This window comes from Camellia sinensis, chromosome 4 (genome assembly GCF_055761805.1).
Source record: "Camellia sinensis isolate YWXY chromosome 4, ASM5576180v1, whole genome shotgun sequence".
Classification (NCBI taxonomy): Eukaryota; Viridiplantae; Streptophyta; class Magnoliopsida; order Ericales; family Theaceae; genus Camellia; species Camellia sinensis.
Window position 1 is genome coordinate 112,466,248 of NC_138964.1, and position 21,146 is coordinate 112,487,393.

At 32.7% G+C, this 21,146-nt stretch overlaps 1 protein-coding gene across 2 annotated transcripts; it reads left to right on the forward strand.

The window, feature by feature from the left end:
* Positions 1 to 6,632: 6,632 nt before the first annotated feature.
* Positions 6,633 to 21,146, forward strand: LOC114292669 (nuclear pore complex protein NUP50A). Of its 2 annotated transcripts, none has more exons than XM_028236679.2 (2): positions 6,633 to 6,810; positions 19,557 to 21,146. In XM_028236679.2, the coding sequence occupies exon 2, from the start codon at positions 19,627 to 19,629 to the stop codon at positions 20,833 to 20,835; it is 1,209 nt and encodes a 402-aa protein (XP_028092480.1). In that variant the 5' UTR covers positions 6,633 to 6,810; positions 19,557 to 19,626; the 3' UTR covers positions 20,836 to 21,146. The 2 variants fall into 2 exon arrangements, with proteins under 2 accessions (XP_028092480.1, XP_082722108.1); XM_082865982.1 differs by lacking the exon at positions 6,633 to 6,810 and adding an exon at positions 14,786 to 15,100.

Sequence of the window (21,146 nt, forward strand, 5' to 3'; positions counted from 1 at the left end):
GTGTCTTCTGGGATTGTTTTTTTTTTTTTTTTCAATCGAAGTTGTTTGGCTTGGGAATACATTTTAGTGAGTCCCTTTTCTTGTGCGTAGTCTGTTTGGAGAGATTTACAGTGTGTAGTAGGGAAAATCATGGAATTAGAGTTAGAATTACTTAAAACTGGATTTCAAGCCAACTAGAATTAACCTCCCCGTCTTTAAGTTTCCCTTTCGTGGCTTTTCTATTCAATGTAGTAGGGCCATTGTGGTTTACATTATGTTTTTTTGTTTTTAAAGTTCTTCGGAAAAACCAAAAAAAGCAAGGCTAAAACCACATGATATTTGACTATCTTTAAAAGATTATACCATGTTAATTTTGGAAAAAGAAAAAAAAGAAAGAATTTTGTTTTTAGAGACAGTAGACATAAATCATGATTGAAAAGAAAATGTATGAAGGATGAAATTTGTTATTTGAATATTTTATTTGATCATTATACCCTCTCTTTCTTCTCTTTCTTTTATAACATTCTTTCTCTCTCTTCACCAACTCAATAGTTGTTTATCGTCTCCATCATCTTTATCGTCTCCATCATCTTTATCGTCTATCGACATTGCTCATCTTCACTATCAGTTAGCAATCACAATTTTTACTGTCAAACTACTACCATATTAGATTTGATACCTACGAACTCATATTTAAGATCAATAACTTTAGATTAGATAAAAAAACTTAGATTTGATAAAAAAAATGAGAAATTGAAATATTGCAATGAAAAATCAAGAGTTTTTTTGTTTGTTTGTTCATATATCTAAAAGTAAAATTTGACTCTAATTCATTCATTCATTTAGTATGTATTCTATTTTTTGTAACAGCAAAATTTTACTCTGATTAACAATATGCTGATCTACTTAACGATAGTAAAATTTTACTTTGAATCATAGTAAATGTTACTCTGATTCAGAGTAAAATTTTTCTTTTTTTTTTTTAATTACAGTGTAAAATTTTACTTTGAAGAGTAAAGTTTATCATGATTCAAAATAAAATTTTACTCTAAAATGAGTTACAATGGCTTTACAAGAGAGTTGTGTTATGAACTAGAGTAAATTGTTATTGCTCAAAGAACAAAGCATCATGAGAAGAAGAAAAAGAAATAGGGAGATAAAGTTCGAAAACAAAGGATCATGAGAAGAGGGAGAGAGAGAGAGAGAGAGAGAGAGAGAGAGAGAGCATGAACCATTAGAACCAGAAAGTGAGAGAGTGAAGGATCTCAAATCTCAAGTTTGCGAACCGTCAGGAATCATAATTTTCCTACGACAACAACTGTGAATGATCTTAGATTTGAGATTGTGGATACGATGAATGACAGTGGTGATGAAGACAACAGAGAAAGGGTTCCATTGTGAGCGGTGGTGGCACCGGTAGAGAGCAGCGATGGCATTGATGAAGAGCAACAGTGATAAAAGCGAGACATCGAGAAAAGAGATTGAGATGAGAGAGAGTGATTGCAATCAGACACACATACACATATATTATAGTAAAAGAAACAAATTTTAAAATATTCGGGGGTTTTGAAATGATCTATATAATTTTTGTCCTTTTGAATGACAAGTTAGACACTGAATGGTCTATCACCAATCCCCTAGAAAAAGAAAAAAAAAAATTTAATTTACTGGCATTGGAGATCCTTGAACTTTTATTGTTTTGTTTCATAAACCATTCAACTTGTTTGGTTTTAGTTTTGTGAAAACATTTTTCAGAAGATTCTACTGTCTTGTTTTTGTATTTTTTTTGTTTTTATTGAATTTTTTTAACATTTGAAGTATTTTTTTTTGAATTTTTAGACACACCTAACATAAATATACTTGAAAGGTGTAATTTTTGTGGAAAAACTCTTTAAAAAAGTCACTAAATACCAAAAATATAGAAAAAAAATACAAAAATTCAGTATATTTTTCATTTTTTTGTGTATTTATTAATTTTTAAAAATATTTTTCACAAATATTTTACGTTTTAGATACATTTAAGTAAGGTGCATCTAAAAATGTAAAAAAAAAATGTTTAAAATTTTAAAAATGTTCATTAAAAAAAATACAAAAAATAAAAAATTCAATTTTCAAAACACTTAATCAAAAAAACTGAAACCAGACACACTGATTAGTTTAGAAAATTAAGTTTTTGTTTTTTGTCAAAAATTTTAATACTTTAAGAAATTTTTTTATTTTTTAGATGCACCTAATCTAAATACATTTAAAAAGTAGAAGATTTATGAAAAAATCTTTAAAAAAATCATCAAACACAAAAAATTATAAAATATATAAAAATTCAGTACATTTTTATATTTTTGTCTATTTATTGAACTTTTAAAATATTTTTTTACAAATATTTTACCTTTCATATGCATCTAAATTATGTGTATGTAAAAAGTAAAAAATAATATTTAAAGTATTAAAAAATTCACTAAAAAAATACAAAAAATAAAAAAAATTAATTTTTAAAATATTAATTAAAACCAAACAAGATGATTGATTTTCTTAGTTTTGTAGTATACTAATAATTTCAAAATCGGCTTTCGTAAATATTGAACTTTGTTTTTGGGTGAATAATAAATATTGAACCTATCAATCAATATTTATGCTTCGTTTGTTCAGGTAAAATAAAAAATAAAAAAATAATAGAAAATATTTTTTTATGCTAATTTTTTATAAAAAAAAATATTTTTCAAATAAAATATATTTTTTTTTATATTTGCTGGTGGTGGTGGTGGAATGAAGGTGGAGATGAATGTGATGGCATTATGGTGGGGTGGCGGTAATAGTGGTGGTGGCTAGTGGCGGAGTCGAAAAAATAGTTTAGAGAAGGCACTTATTAATTACAATTTCAATTTTTTTTGCTTCATAATCAATAACAATAGATAATAATTTTCTAAATTAACATTAAGCACAAAATCTTAATATTTAATATACAAGTTTTAATATATATTTTTGACAATTGACCTTGTGAAATATCAGAATCAGAAAAATATAGTGTTACTTGTAACTAGTATATTATAGGCAATGCAAAAAAGTCTTGTATGCCTTATGATAAATTATATAATAATACACAAATAATAGTGACGCCCCCATCATTATCGATAGTGGTATCACTAACCAATAATAAAATAATGCATGAAAGGTTAATTTTACTCGTCAAATATAATTAAAAATTCAATAATTTCACATATTTATAGTGAGGTTAACTATTACATGTAAGTGATGTGGTATCACTGTTATATTGATTATTTTTTTCTTTGTACAAAATTGTTGTACATAATAATGTAGTTGGTTGTAGTTTCTTCATTTTAAAAATGCTATTAAAAAATTATTCTAAATGTTATTTTTATATAAATTTTTATTTATTAATTATTTTCCTTATATATAAAAGAAATTACAACATTAAGGGGCATGTGCCCTGATCCCTTCCTAGATTCACCGGCCTGGGGTGATGGTGGTCCGATGGTTTGAGGTAAGAGTGGCGATGATAGTATAGTGACATTGATAAAATTTTAATTTGAAATTTTTTTTCTGTGTTTAAAAATGAAAAATATTTCTTTGTCTAAATAAGCCTAGTTTTTTTTATTAATTATGAAAATATTTTTTGTTAACTTTTATTTTTAATTATACCAAACACAAACAAACATAAAAAATACTTTTTATCTAAAATAAACAAAACGTTAGTGTGCTAAATAATTCTCCTCCTACAAATTTGAATACAAAATTTACAAATGACCGATCACAAAAAGTGAATGGTCCTTTGTTTTCCACAAATATGGGCACCGGCTTAGCCGAAGAATTCCCTCGAGAAAGAAGTAATAATAGAGCGAACGTCAATTTTATTGAAAAGTACTTTATTAATCTATCATTACATTAACTAATAATTTTTAATAAATAATTATAAGGATTAATTTAGTGGGTGCAACTTGAGATTTAGGGGTGTACTCCTTTCAAATCTCAAGTTTAATTTCTGTTAGGAGTAATCTACTCTCAAGTTTAATTTCTATTAGGAATAATTTGCTCATTGAAAATATGTTTGCAGACTCTATTCAAGATTTGTTTGATTCGCGTAGAGGGGACGCTATGTGTGGATCCCGGATTAGTCGCTCTACCCGTGATTTGTCCGATCTACGTGGAGGGAGCATTTTGTATGAATTCCGGATTAATTGAGGTGCGCATAAACTAATCCAACTAATCCGGACACTCGATCATAAAATAATATTTTTAATTAATTTTTTTTTGTAATTTCATTGTTATATAGAATAATAATTATAAATTTTATTTTTTCTATTACTTCTGTTAAATAATAAATTATAATAAGAGAGTATTTGTAGTTTCTAAAACTATAGAGACAATCATATTTTTTTATCCACACAACTTACGAATTAATAATAAAATAAAATTCAATTATCAAATGAATTAAAACTTGGAGGTTGGTATAATTATAATTGTCTTTAAATCTTATGAAAGTGACTAAAAAAATAAATACTATAGTTTGAAAAAAAATTTACATATAAATCTTATATGGAGGAATGTTAATCCATTTTGTTTTAAGAGGTTTCTTATAAACCAATTAGCCATTTTTGTTTTGAGAAGTTAGATTTATTTGATTTAGAGCCATTTAAATTTAAATAAATGTCTTTTTGTGATTTATTTTTCTAATTTTCTGATTCATTTTTGAGATGGGAATACAAATGTGAGATGTGAATTTTTTTTTGGGGGGAATTGGTGGCTGAAATATTAGTTGATGAGTATGAAAATCTACATTTCTATTAATGTGGTTTTTCTGGTGTTACATTAGAGTGTTATATTGTTACGTTTGGAAAAAAAAATACACTAATGAGTTTTTGTGTGTTACATTTATTGGAGTGTTATATTTGTGAAAAATACACTAACAAGTTTTTTAGTATGTTACATTAGAATGTTGCGTTTGAAAAAGGTACACTAAAGAGTTTTTTAGTGTTATATTGGAGTGTTATATTTTTGGAGTATTACATTAAGATATTACATTTGGAAAAAATACACTATGTTCATTAATTTTAACATTATGTGAAAACCCATATTTATTCCCTAACAAATAACACGTGTTTATGCTTAATCCTTTATGTAATTCATATTATAATGAGACTTTTGAGTTTATAAAAAAAAAAGAAGACTAAACAATTTATTAGATCAATATTTAAGATTTATTAGTATTTGAATAATAGTGAAATTATCTGAATCATACTAGAATGGGACTTTTAAGTCCATAAGAAAAAAGAAAAGATTAAATAATTTATAAGATTACTATTTGAGATTTATTGGTATTTGAATAATAGTAAAAATATTTGAATTATATTTAGATGTATTTATATATATCTACATATATAAGAACCATTTAGTTGCTTGAGGTTCGTCTTTTCTTTTCGATTTTGGCCTATTTTAGGAAGTGGGTTAAAAGTCACTTCCCAGCTTTTAACCCACTTCCCTCTCTCACAAAAAAACAACTTTTAACCATCTTTCCTCTGTCATTTTATTTTGAATAATTTACTAATAATGACCTATATGTTGAATGAATGTTTTTATTTTTTATTTTTTTTTATAATTATGCAAACATTCTTAATCAATTATGCAACAGATTTTTTTCTGTAATTACACAAACATTTTTAGTCAATTATGAAACAGATTTTTGCATAATTATACAAACATTCTTGGTCAATTATGAAATATAAATATTTTATTTTTTAACAAATTATAAATACACACATAAGTTTTGTTTAAAATATGAATTGGTTGTATAATACTAAAAATTGTAGCTACCATTTGTTATAAATTTTAATTTAACACAATACTTAGAGGGGAAAAAAAAAAAACTATTCTACTATGCAATCATAAATTGTAAAAATTATTTTTTGAAAAATATTTCTTATATCATTAAAAATTGTTAATTAACTTAATGATTTTATTTATTAACAAAATGGTTAACTGAAAAATATTTTTCATATCATTAAAAATTATTAACTTGCTTAATGATTTACTTATTAATAAAATTTTTCATTTGTTATACAAGTATGATTTATCTATTAAAAAAATTAATCATTTGTAGGTATTTTTTTTCTACTTCTTTATTAGTTCAGTAAATTGTCTTAGTATTTGTTTTAGATTTATATGTTAAAAAAAGTTACACATCAATTTTTTTAATAAATTCAGAAGAAATATTAAAAACCTATAAATTCACCCAAAATGATATAGTTATAAAATTAGAGTCTACATCATATAACAAATAAAAAAATAATATATATCGTATAATATAATTTCATTATATATTTAATAATTTATTCTAAAGCTTAGATCTTGTTTGGGAATAGACTATTTTAGAAACTTTTTGATTTTTTACGAAAAAATGTTCAGAAAAATAGAAAGAGTAATATGACAACTTATAATGACTTTTTAATTTGAGTAATGTTAGAGAACCCAAAAATTCTATCAAAATTTCTATTAAATATCTCACATGAGTGTGAGACTTATACAATATGAATTCCATATAATCACAAACTTATATAAGACATTTAATAAAATTTCGATAAATTTTTTAAAATTCCTAACATTTATATTTAAATCTTTTAATTAAAATGAATAATTGATAAACTTCACTTTAAACGTACTATAATAGCACGAACTCTTTAAATTAGGATCTATATAAGAGACAGTGGTTAGCTAGGGTTCGAAAGACAGTTCACTCGTTCCTCTGATTGGAAGCCAACACGTTGCGGATTGGGAAAAAAGCACTTCATTTCCTTCACGATTACTCTCCATTTTCCCCAGGTTTCTCTCTTTTGATTCCATTTCATTTCATCTATCTATCTATCTATCTATATTCATGTACACAGTTGCATGTAGGTTATTTGTGTATAATTTTGATATGTTGTGCGGATCTTCTAGATCTTCGTCCTGTACTAGCTTCTCTCTGTCGCCGTATTCAATTGGAGAAATAACAGTTCTGGGTTTTCAATAAAACGTATCGTTGCATAGTAATTAGCCAATCCTTGTTGATTTCTAGCTTTGGGAATACTGAACCAGAAGTTAGGTCGTGAATTATCCTCTGTTATATGGGTTTTGAGCTCCTTTTTTTTTTTAAAATGTTTTTTTGGTAGTCACTAATTTCTGGTGCATGTTCCATCTTCGGTTTAATCCATCAAAGTTTTATGAACAATTTAAGGACATTATTAGGTTTTTTTTTTTTTTGTTTTTAAACATGATGAATTTTTTTTTTAAAATGGACTATTGTTTATGTTTTTATTTTATTCCATTTTCACGGATTGTTTTCAATGTATTTGTAATATTCTCCATGCTAAATTGTGTGCCCATTTTCGGCCAAAAAATCGTCTATATTTTTTTATTTTTTTTCTTTTTCTTAATGATATTGAAAACTTTATTTACAAAAACTCATTGAGTTCTTTTAGTTTGTGAAAGCAAATTTAATTTTGTACGAAAATACATTATTTATTGACCTGATTAAAGGGGCAAATGAAAATAGACAAACAATTTGGAAGTGAGGGAGTGTCATTATTATGTAATGGTTCAATTCTAGTAGGTCGCACTTGAACCACTAAATCTTAACCTGCCTTCTTTTCCAGTTTATTCAATAACCATTTTTTTTATTTTTTATTTTTTATTTTTTTTAAAGAAAAGAAAAAAAAAAAAAAACATTGGCCTTGTTTGGGAACCCAGGTTTGGGGCTAGAATAGTCTTAAACACTAAAAAAGCCAAATAGCCTCAACCAATAGCCTGAGCCACTGACATATTAAAAAAAAAAAAAAAAGCAGCCTAAGCCACTGTCACGTTGACAGCCTACCCCGACTGGTAGTAAATGACAACTTTGCCCCTTAAGACCAATTTTGAATGTCTTAGGTTAGGGATAAATTTGTCATTTTAGTCTCGAACATAATTTCAAACACATTTTTCAATACAACAATTAACCAAAAAATTCAACCCAACTTCCCAAATACAAAAACTAAAATAGCTTACTAAAATAGCCAAATAACCAACAAGTCAAAAAAGTAGCTACTTCCCAAATGAGGCCATTACATGAAGATAAATAATGGATTTTGAGAAGCTAGCTGCTGAAAATAGGAAATTGTAGACCAAATTAATGGATTTTAGATTCTGCTTGGATAAGGTTAAATTTTATAGAAGTATAGGATAGTTAGCTATTATTTATAGATTGATTGAAAAACTAAAAGGGAAGATAGGGCAAGTATTTTGCTATAATCTTTGTACAACTACAACCCTTAATACGAAGGTTTTGAAATAGCTATTTTTATATTGTTTTTTCAAATCCATCATCGTGGTAAGGCTCTCAAATTCTATATTCAAATAAAACTATCATTGCTAAAGTTGAGCTATGCTTCTTGAATCATTAGTGCCAAAATCTTTTCATTTCAAATCCATAAATCCAAATGCAACCTTATAGTTGATCATACAAGATGCAATTAAATTATAGGGTTTGTTATCAATTTTTTCTTTGGTGTGAATTTTTAAATATTTTACATTAGATTTATATCTCTGGAGACGTTTGTAGTAGTATAGATATAAATATGTTTTTGTAGCAACAAATGTTGGGTAAGTTGTATGAACAATGTGGTTCGATTATTTCATCACTAAGGAAGAAAGTTGTAGTTGTACCATATCAATTCTTTTGTGCAGCTGTTGATGCTGACTAAGGGAACCCTTTAATCGGTGATAATGAGTTGAGTAATGCTGTAAAACTTTTAATCTTTTAAAAAAGTTAATCAGTTCATGCCAAATATGAAGACTTTCAAGGTTGCAATGGAATTCAAATATAAAGTCTTCCATGTTGACAATACTCCATTTCTAGGCGTTATCAATTAATATTGTTATTGATGAACTTGGTTGGCTATAACAAGGATGAATATGCGATTGAATCTATGGAGGTTTAACCAAATCGCCAACATGTAGGAGCTTCATTGCCATCCAATGCCATATGGTAAGTTGGTAAAATGACTCCCTAGAAAAAGCATGGTGAAACTTTAGACATGTTTTTATAATGATGTGAAACTCTAGACAAGTTTGTATAATGATGTGAAGATTGGATAGTTTCACTTGAGACATTGAGTTAGCATGTTATCGCCGAAGGTGGAGGAGATGAGAGATGCGATGGTCTTAGACTGAAAGAGAGAGTGGCAGTGCAGGTTCAAACTTTAAAGGAGATTACCACTGTTGCGTATATCCTTTTGTGAAGGCAGAGGCCTCCTTTTGTAGGAGGATTGGCCCATATGGCTAGCTTACCCTTGCACGGTGTCCTATGCTTAAGGACAGGTGCCTCATAAGTCATATCCCTGGGCTTAGTTGCATCAATTCTTAGACCTTGGGTTCATATCATGGATCTACAGTGGGTAGGTTGATACAACTCCTTAAGTTTCATGTGTCTTGGTCAAAGTCGTGTCTTCTTGTGGATGCCTCTCTTGTTTCTAAGATTGGTCAATGTGCAAGTGTTTTCAAGAAAGAGGATGGGGAGAAACCTTGATCAACCCTCAACTCCAGCCTCTATTCTATAGATTCTCTGGCGATCTCGACTCGAGCACCCCATGACCAAGACACCAACCTAGTGGGGGTTCCTAGTGTGTGTTTCTGACCTTGGCTGGCATTACGACATCAAGGTGCCTTTCTAATCATATTGCAATGAGCGAGGCGAGGTATAGAGTGGACACATGGTTCAGGTCATGCCTAATGATATGAAGGGGTGGTTTGGGTCAACCCCCAGTGTGACGTGGCCTGCTACGTGGGAAATTTAGAGACATGTACCTACACTTATTTTCATTTCATTTGGATTTTGTTTTGTTTAGTAGTATGGCTTGTTAAATAGGTTTTCTTCTTTTGAAGTGTCAATGTTTGGTGTGCCCCCCCCTTTTTCTTTTCTCATTTTGTTAGGCTAGTGGATTGTGCTTAGTTTATGTTTTTCATTGTGCATTTGTTGGAAATGTGTTTTTATTTATATTTACTTTTAGATTAGCGGGCATCTTTATATTCTTTAATGTTATAAATTTTGTGTGCAACTGTGTGCAACTCACTAGTAATTCTGTATAATAGCTGCAAACTTAAGGTTTCTATTTTAAGCTTGGTTTGAGATGGGTTTAATGAAGTACCTGGATGAGATATTGCTTAAAGCTGTTTCTTAAATTTTGTTAATGACACAAAGTTTTAGATGAACTGAGAAGGGGAAGAAGAGAGAAGAAGAGAAAGAGAAGTTAATAGATGAATTGAGAAGGGGAAGAAGAGAGAAGAAGAGAAAGAGAAGTTAATAGATGAACTGAGATAACAAAGAGGAGACAAGAGAAGAGAGAGAAAAAAGTTGAAGTAGAAGGAGAAGAGGGAACGAGTAGAGGCGAAGGGCAAGCGTAAAGGGAGTGAGAGAATCTTTTGAGAGAGAGCTAGCCTATGAAGCACGAACACCACTCCGAGGGCTCCGTACCAGTGTCAAACACGTGTCGGACACGGACACGCGGTGGACACGTGTCCGACAAGCAGCAGAGAGTGTCCCCTTTTTTTTTAAAAATTTTTCTACATCTGGACATGTTCAGGACACGTTATAGACATGTTCGGACACGTACGGGGGTAATTTCACAATTTACTAAATTTTTTTGGGGTTGATTTGTAAATAAGGAAAAACAGATCAAAATTTGTCCTAATCTACTTCGAATGTAGTTTGAATAGAAGAGAAACAACAGAGAAAGGGTGAGAAAGAGAGGACCTGACTTCGTCGTTCGTCTTCTCTTCTTGTCGATCGTCTCTCCTCGTCGGTCGTCAGTCGTCTCTCGCCCTTCGTCGTTAAGGTACACCTCTTCTTCTTCAATCTTCGATCTCCCTCAGTCACTCTCTCTCTCTCTCTCTCTCACTCAGCCGGTCTTCTTTCCTCAGTCGATCTCTCTCGCCTCTGTCTTCTCTCTCTCGCCCCCTTCTTTTATTCTGATTTTTTTTTCTTTTTTTTTCTTTTATTCTGATTTTAATTTAATTTAATTTTTTCTTTTCTTTTCTTTTCTTTTTTCTTTTATTTTGATTTTAATTTAATTTAATTTAATTTTTTCTTTTCTTTTATTTTTTTCTTTTATTATGATTTTAGTTTATTTTTTCTTTTCTTTTATTTTTTTTTTATATTCTGATTTTATTTTTTCTTTTCTATTACTTGAGTATATAATTTTAATAATGTATATTTATTAATTTTATTATAGGAACCAATTTTTAATTCTGAAACAATGCTACGAGTGGTTAATAGTGCTATTTTATTAATTTTAATAGTGTTATTTTGTATATTTTATTACCTTTTAATGATTTTTTTTATAATTTTATGACATATAATAAATAAAATTAATTATATATATTGAACTTGTCCCCAGCGTGTCGTGTCTCCTATTTTTTGAAAATTTGTATTTTCGTGTCGCGTGTCCGTGTCTGTGCTTCATAGGAGCTAGCCAAGGAAACTCAATTATTTCCAAATTATGCCAATAAGCTCCAATAATTCAATACACTCGAGCCTTATACATAGATGAGTAAAATTAAGAAATACATTCTAAATTAACAATACTGATAATAAAATTATAATTAAACTTATACGCCTAATTAAATTTAAACTCATAAATAAACTCAACTCTCGGTTGTTGCATCTTTCACAACCTCCATTTCTTCTTGGCTAAGAGGATCTCTTCCGGCATGTAAAGAAAGTGTTACTATTCAAACAAATCAAGATCAGAGCAACGCAATTTATCCCATCATTTGAATGGCATCAATGTCTGGTTGATTCTTTCGATGTATAAGATATCTCAAAAAGCCATCATAAGAAGAAGCAACATTTTGAGGCTCAAGAACATTCTTAGTTTGATGCTCATGTTATGATAAAACCGGCAGAAGATTAGGAATGGGTGCTGGAACTAAAGTAGAAGGACCACCGTTTGGAGGCAAACTTACGAGCAAAGTGGGAGGCTTAAAGGCGCCTCAGTAACGAAACAAATTATCAAATTTGAAAACATGACAATAGTCATATCTGAAGGCAAGTCAATTAAATATGTGTTAGCTCTAAGCTTACTCTTAGAATTGGTAATTATGGTATGAATAGGCTGTGAAGATTTGACAGCTCAGTAGATGGGAAAAATGTGTATTACAGCTATATATATGTCTGTTTATATGTCCTGTAATTAGAATGTTAATATCCCTGATTTATGGGGATTAGGTCTTAGGAGAGTTTCCTTTTATACCTTAGTTTTTCTCCTATATATTTATGTACATTCTTTGGTTGAATATTAATAACAGATTTCTCATATTCTGTCATGATATCAGAGCCAAAATTAGACTTATTGTTTTTTCAATTTTTCAGCTTTCATCACTGCTGATTTTTTTCAGTCTTTGTAGAAATCCTTTTTTGTATTTTCCAGGCCTTCATTGCCTGAAACTCTTGTCGATGGCCTTAATTGCCATTCGTTCATAACCTAATATTCCCACGTGAACCCATAAATCTTTTCTCCTTTCGATTTCAACTATGTCTGACGTTTCAGAATCCAGTAAATTTCCAGTCTCTTCAATGGCTGCAAACAACACTATTTCAACCTAGTTTACGTCTTAATGGCCAGAACTATTTGAAGTGGTCTCAGTTTGTTCGAACCTTTTTGAAAGGTAAGGGGAAACTGAGTCATCTTCTTGGGACAGGACCAAAACCAGAAGATCCGAAGTTCACTGACTGGGATGAAGAAGACTCGATGGTGATGTTCTGGTTATGGAATTCGATGATGCCAGAAGTTAGCAATACTTGCATGTTTCTGACAACATCAAGGGATACTTTTTGCAAGAAGACCTATTCTAAAGTCTGAGATGCTACACAAATCTATGAGATTAAGACAAAAATCTCATCTACCAAACAATTGGTCACTGAATATGCCCAAATTTTACGAAACTTATGGCAGGAGTTGGACCATTCAGGGTATTGAGATGAAGTGTAGTTATGATGCAACCCTTCTTAAATGTTTTAATGAAAAATAGAGGATTCTTGCCTGATTGGACGTTGAGTTCAATCCTATCTAAGTGCAAGTATTGGGAATGGAAGAAATTCCTTCACTCAATGAAACAATTATCATAATTCGTGGAGAAGAAGGATGAAGAGGAGTTATGATGGAGCCTCAACCAGCAGATGGTTCAGCCTTAGTTGCAAAAGCTGCAAACCCCATAGCTGTGAAATCAGACCAGCAACACTCAAATGCCTATCCCAGCCAAGTAGGAGGGAATAATGGGCTGTCAGAAGGATCAAGAGCAGGTAATAAAGACTCTTTATGGTGTACCTACTCTAAGAAGCCGTGACATAGCAGGGAGAGGTGCTGAAAACTCCATGTTAAGCCCTCAAATACTAAAAATCTCCGTGGACTGCAAAAAGTAATCAAGGAGGAGGGCAAGGATAGGCACATTTGACCTCGACACAATTAGAAGGAGAATTCTCTCAGGAGCAATCCGAGGTCAATAGAGAAGAGATTGAGAAGCTGTGATACTTTTTGGGAACATTAAAGAAACCTACGGGTGGTGCAAGTACTTGTTCCTTGGCTCTTACAGATAATTCTCAACCATATGCACTTAATGTGTCAACCTCAAAAGGAACTTGCGTAGTGGATTCCGAGGCTACGGATCATATGACCCGATCTTGTCATGGGTTTGTCTCTTACAATCCTTGTCCTAGGAATAAGAAAATTGCTACTGCTGATGGAACACTGGTTATAGTTGTTGGTCGCGGAGATGTAGTTATAAATCAGTACTTTGTTTTAAAAAACATTCTGTATGTGCCGAAATTGTCTACCAATCTAGTTTCTGTTCAGAAGCTTACAAAGGATTTGAATTGTATGGTGACATTTTCCTCTACACTTCGTAAATTTTAGGACCAGAGCACGGGAATGATGACTGGACTTGCTAGGGAGAGGAATGGGCTGTACTTTCTTGAAGAACCTGATGGCCAAAACAGTACTAAGGATCCTATTCCACTGTCTCTGCTTTTTGAGTCTTCTTTTTCCAATAAACATAAAATATGGTTTTATTATCTTCGTCTTGGTCATCCTCCTTTCAGTATTCTTAAAGTAATGTTTCTTGGTTTGTTTCAGTATTCACAGTGATATTTGAGGACCTCCTACAGTTTATAATATTCCTGGGGGCTTGCTGGTTTGTCTCATTTATTGACGATTGTACTCGTGTATCATGGGGTTTTCTCTTAAAACAAAAATAAGATGTCAGTTCAACCTTTCAAAATTTTTTCCACATGGTGAAAAACCAATTTGGGGTTGAGATAAAAAGAGTTTGGTCTGATAATGCAAGGGATTATTTTAATCTAGTGTTGCCATCATTCTTTGAAGAAAAGGGAGTCATTCATGAGTCTCTGTGTGTCAATATACCACAACAAAATGGTGTGGCAGAATGAAAAAATGGTCATCTTCCAGTTGTTACCCGAAAATGTTCCAAAAAATTATTGGGGAGAAGCTGTCCTAACGGCTACGCATGATTAATTGATTACCCACTCGAGTTCTTGATTATAACTGCCCCATGGAACTATTTTCAAAATTTTTCCCTTACTTCAAAACAACGAATCACCTGGTTCCTAGTGTCTTTGGGTGTGTCCTTTGTTCATATTCATTCAAATAACTGTTGGAAACTTGATCCAAGGAATCTTAAGTGTGTTTTTGTTGTATATTCTTGTACATAGAAAGGGTACAAGTGTCATCATTCTCCAACAAAACAATTCTCTGTCTCTGCAGATGTAACATTCGTTGAAACGGAGAATTACTTTCCAAATCCTTATCTTTAGGGGGAGACATCATTTATGAAAGATAAGGATAGAGATTTGTTTTTACTTGATCTTTCATCCTTCTCCTCACAAAATCAAAATCCACCGTCATCCATCTCCATTCCTTTACCAAATGAGTCAGACCCAAGTATTTCGAGCCCAACGAAAAAAGATAAACAGATTCATAGTGCTACTCGCCCATTGCAGGTATATTCGAGGAGGAAAGAACCACTTGTTCAACTAATGCAGGTTCTTGATTCAAAACCAAACTTTGGTACTGATTATGTTGAGGTAACTCCTAATTCTAAAGATTATACAAAGTAATGTGTCAGTTGTTGATGTTGATCTCCCTATTGCGATTAGAAAAGGTGTTAGGAAGTGTATTCACTAGCTGTTATATCCCGTTTTCTCACTTTGTGTCCTATGAAAAACTGTCTAGTGGACAATAAGTTTTCTTATCCACCTCAACACTTTTACTATCCCAAAAACTGTCTCTGAAGCATTAGGAAGTAAAGAGTGGAATGAAGCAATGAAGGTTGAAATGGATGCACTTGAGAATAACAAAACATAGGACTTGGTGGAATTGTCTCAAGGAAAGAAGCTAGTGGGATGTAAATGGGTCTTCACTGTGAAATATGAGGCAGACGGATCATTGAACGATACAAGGCAAGGTTAGCATGGTATAGATTATCTTGAAACATTTGCTCCTATTGCAAAAATGAATACTGTAAGAATCCTATTATTTTTAGCAGCTAATTGTGGTTAGAGTTTGTAGCAATTTGACATAAAGAACACCTTTTTACATGATGATCTTGATGAAAAAATCTATATGGAGGTTCTTCCAAGATATGAGTCAGAAAAGCATAAGGTGTGAAAATTAAAAAAGGCACTTTATGACTTCAAAAAGTCTCCTAGGGCATAGTTTAGTAGGTTTGCTAGAGTATTGAAAGCTTTGGGTTACAAAGAAAGTCAGGGTGATCACATATTGTTTATTGGACATTTTGCTTCAAGGAGAGTTACATCTCTATTAGTCTATGTGGATGATATAATAGTAACAAGAGATGACTTGCAAGGAATGGAAGTGCTGAACAAGTGTTTATTACAAGAGTTTGAGGTCAAAGAACTTGGTAGGTTAAAATACTTCCTCGGCATTGAAGTGGCTCACTCTCGACATGGGATCTTTATATCCCAATAGAAGTATGTACAAGATTTATTAAATGAGACTAGTAAACTAGGGTGTAAACCAGTGGAGATACCCATTGAACAGAATCACAAACTCTATAAAGCTCTTGAAAATGCGGTGGTGGATAGAGAATCCTATCAGTGATTAGTTGGCAAACTAATCTGTCTGTCTCATACGAGACCAAACATAGCCTATGCTGTAGGAGTGGTGAGTCGATTTATGCACTACCCAAAAGAAGTACATCTTTAAGCAGCACATCAAATTCTATAGGACTTAAAAGGTATTCCAGGAAAGAGAGTATTATTTAGAAGAGGCAATGAATCAACATTGGAAGCATACACATGCAGATTATGCCGGATCAGTTGATGATAGAAGATTGACTTCAGGCTATTGTACACTCCTTGGAGGCAACCTTGTAACGTGGAGAAGCAAGAAGCAGAATGTAGCTGCAAGGTTAAGCACAAAAGTTGAGTTCAGAGCTATGGCATTGGGAGTTCGTGAGCTTCTATGGCTGAAAATAATTTTGGAAGACTTGAAGGTTGCGTGGAAAGGACCAATGAAGCTATATTGTGATAACAAGTCAACAATTAATATTGCACATAACCCTGTGCAACATGAATGCGCCAAGCATGTGAAGTGGATAGGCATTTTATAAAGGAGAAGTTGGAAAGTGGACTGATTTGTATCCTATTTGTGTCAACTGAGCGTCAACTTGCAGATGTGTTAACTAAAGGATTGAATGGTTCTGCGTTTCAGTCTATTGTTAGCAAGCTAGGAATGGAGAATATCCACTTACTAGCTTGAGGGGGAGTGTTTGAATCGGTTATTATGGTATGAATAGGCTGTGAAGATTTGATAGCTCAGTAGATGGGAAAAATGTGTATTACAGTTATGTATATGTGTGCATATGTCATATAATTAGAATGTTAATATCCCTGATATATGGGGATTAGGTCTTAAGGAGAGTTTCTACCTTAGTTTTTTTCCTATATATTTATATACATTTTTTGGTTGAATATTAACAAGAGATTTCTCATATTCTGTCACTTACGAATGAAACGAAAGGGTCTAGTGGCTCTAGTATAAAGTAACCTTGTGTTATCTCTTACTACTATGTTTAAACACACGCATCTCTCTCCCATAGCACCCATAGCCAAGTACAATTTTATCATATAGTCATGGCTAATCAAGTCACATGTGGCTACCATCCATACATGGGACATCCCACCAAATATGCTCAAGGTAGTCACCCATTTGAACTGGGAGGCACCACCACATGAGTGGTTACAAAGTCTTACCTATCCCAGCAAAACTTAAATGGCTAAGAATGTGGCTCAAAACTACAACTGCATCATAGGAGGATTTAATTTTGAGGCCACATTCGTGGAACTCCCACTATCAATGACAACCTTATAAAACTTGTCCAAACGTTTCACAAATTTATGGAGAACTATTGTTGTGTTTCCAAGCATCTTTCTCCAAAAGAGTGGATGAATTGCAACTCAACTATACATGGGATAATTACCTGGGCACTATGAAGCATGAATACTTTTAAAAGGGCGACGTATCCGTATCGTGTTTGTATCAAATACCAATATTCTTTGGAAACTCGCGGATATGTATTAGATACTTTTTAGAAGTTTTATTAGATACTTCATTAATTTTGAAGTATTGGATACTCCAAGTCACGTATTATTTTTTTACGACTTGTAGCATTTTTTGCATAGCATCATAATATAATATAATTGCAAGGATAAATACAAGAACATTTTTTCAATACTTTGCTTAGTTCTTTTATAAGAAGAATGTATTCATATTGTATTATGCAGGATCCCCTATACCTATATAGAAAGCAAGGATTAACAAGAGAACATGACAATAGTAAAATTAATTATCAATAAATAAATAAGTAAACTTGCATATAACGTTTTTGACTAGCACAAAAGGGAAAAACAAAGAGACAAGTCGTGGATTGTTTTGCTATTGTAATATAAATATTTTAGTCTTAATAATGGAATTAAATATTTGCAAGACCTATTGAAAATTAAAAAAGTAAACTGGTTACTGGCTGAATTAATACTGATTTCTTAAATATTAGTATTTTGTATTATAAAACTTCTTGTGGTTCTCAACATTCTTGAGCTCATGTATCTCTCCCCTATAGGTAAGCATGACTTTATCATATAGTCAAGGGTAATCAATCAACATGTGGGTAATATCCCACAAAATATGCTGAAGGTAGTCACCCACATGATTTGGGATTAGGCCCGTCTATTTGAGCAGTAACGAAGTCTTATCTACCCAAGTAAACTTAAATGGCCAAGGATGTGGCTCAAACTACAACTTTATCCCAGGAAAAGCTGATTTTGAGGCCACATTCATGGAACTCCTACCATCGTTGATGATCTTATAAACCCTGTCCCAACATTTCACAAATTTATGAAGAACTATTGCTGTGTTTCCAAGCATCTTTCTCCAAAGGGTTGGATGAGTTGTACCTCATGACAGTAATGTAAGAATGGTCATATTTTAAGATTGTAAGGATTCATTTGAATGGTCAATTACCTGGTCAACATCCTCGACTACAGTTTTTCCCAACTCACGGTCAATTGTCAATGTGCAATGGGGATAAGAGGATGCAATGTGACTTGTACTATGGATGATGACACTCAATGGTGGAGTCTATGCTAATAGGAATTAGAGAAAAGGTATTGCTTACCCAAATCTGGACGTGACTCTCCCTAATAGCAGTAACCTGGATCTCAAGGTTTCTTGGGAATGGGAAGACAACCCCAACTTGTAAACCTTGTAGAACCATGGGTTTGACTTCATCTAATGGTTTGCCCAAAACTAGCTGTGACAAGTGGATCATTCTTTTTGAAGGTTTGGAGGTGGACCTAGTTTGTGCATAGAGGGTATAGGCCAATTTCTAGGAAATATGATTAATTAAAAATTCCGGAGAATATATATGTGAATTGTGTAATTAATTAGACCACACAAATCACATAAACAGATCGAGACATGCGCCATGTGTGGAAATCCTTGAAGACAACAATTCTCAAGGTAAAACCAGACACCTTGATGATAAAATTTATTAACTATATTGTATCCATGTCTTTATCTTGTGACCGGACTCCAACATCTTAGCTGTGGGCCCACCGTCTCTGTTTATACGCCTGTCACCCTCTCAAAAAAATCCAAAAAAAAAAGGAAAAATCTTTTATGTGTCTGTTGATATATACGACTTCACAGACACATTATATATGTTTTTATAAAATTTATTTGAAGTGGAAAGTAGCTGATGTACTTTGTTTGCTGAGTTGTGATTCCTTTCTTTTATGTGTTAATCCCAGGAAAAACATTATGGCCACTTACTTTTGAGTTTTGTTGTACTTTATGTGTTTCACCTGATGTTTCTAATGCTTCTTGAATCTGCCCCTTTTTGTCTTCAGTGAGTCTTTTCCTTTCTTTATATGGAGTGAAACTCGCTTTTTCTAAGTGTTGCTTATTTGATAATATTGGATGATCATTTCTGTTAGTGATTGTTTTTCTGGTTTTCTGCAGAAAGCACCTTCTTCCCATTTGTTGAGAGAACATATCTCAAATTACAGATTGTTAAATTTTATATTTTCCAATGGGGGATGCTGAAAATACCCTCCCACCTTCAAAGAAGAGGGCTGCTGGAAGGGAACTATCTCGAGATAACCCTGGTCTTGACGATGACGAAGACTCTTCTGAACTAGAGACTGGGACTTTCAAGAGGGCTAGTGATGAAGTGCTGGCAGGTCGAAAAATTGTCAAAATTCGTCGGAATCAGACATCATCAACCCCTTCTTCTAATCCTTTTGCTGCGATTCGCTTGGTTCCTTCGACCGATTCCAGCTCTACTGCATCGGAAGCTACTAGTAAAATAGAAATTGAGAAAACAGTTTCTGAAAAGGTTGATGTGAATGAGGAAACTGACAAGGTCAAAGATGATAATGATAAGCAGACAGAAAACAAGGCTGATGAGGCAGGGGTGGAGTCTGTTGCAGATGAGAAGAAAATTGATGCGGTTAATGAGGGAAGCAAACCTGAATCAGCAGATGAGAAGTTAACAGAAGAGGATAAAACTGAGAATGAAGATAACAAAGACACTGAGGCTGAGAACAAGGATGAGAAAAGTAACGGTAATGAAAATATAGAAAAAGGTGCAGAATCTGCATCGGTGAGCTCGTTCCAGCAACTTTCGAGCAGCCAAAACGCCTTCACAGGATTTTCCGGAACTGGTTTTTCCAGTTCTACCTTCTCATTTGGGTCGATCCCGAAAGATGGATCTCCGCTAGGTTCTGGTTCTTTTGGTTTCAGTCTTTCAAATAATGGAAATTCTTCCCTCTTTGGCACATCAGGGGCTTCAACTGTTACTAAGAGCGAAGGAAGTGGATTCCCATCTATGCAGGAGGTTCAGGTTGAGACCGGGGAAGAGAATGAGAAGGCTGTTTTTACAGCTGATTCTGTGCTTTTCGAGTTTGCTGAAGGCGGATGGAAGGAGAGAGGGAAGGGAGAACTCAAGGTGAATGTCTCGGCAACCAGGACTGGGAAAGCGAGACTCATAATGAGAGCTAGAGGAAACTATAGGTTGATTTTAAATGCGAGCTTGTACCCAGATATGAAGCTGACAAATATGGAGAAGAGAGGAATCACGTTTGCATGCATGAATAGTACAGGTGAAGGGAAGGATGGCCTTTCGACATTTGCTTTGAAGTTTAAGGATGGTTCGATAGTCGAAGATTTCCGTGCAGCTGTTACTGAACACAAAGGCAAAACATCTGCTGTTCTTAAGACACCGGAAAATTCTCCCTAAGGTGTCAGGCGATTAAAATAATCCAAAAAATTAGTGGTCGGAGAACTCTATTTTAGTGTCGTAATGGTATTTCTGACGTCTGTGTTTCCTTTTCTCCGGGGAGGGAGAAAATAGATGAAGAATCTTGTTTAGAGTTTGGTAATTTGTAAGGCCTATGTAGCAGAGTTGTTAGAGTCCTATCCGTTTTGTTGTTTTTATCGAGTAGACTTTTGACTTGTCAAATTCTGGGTAAATTCTGAGTTCGGACATTTTGCAGTTGTCCTATCAATCTTGAGTTATACAGCGAATTGCAATCTTGCAGGTTGAATGTA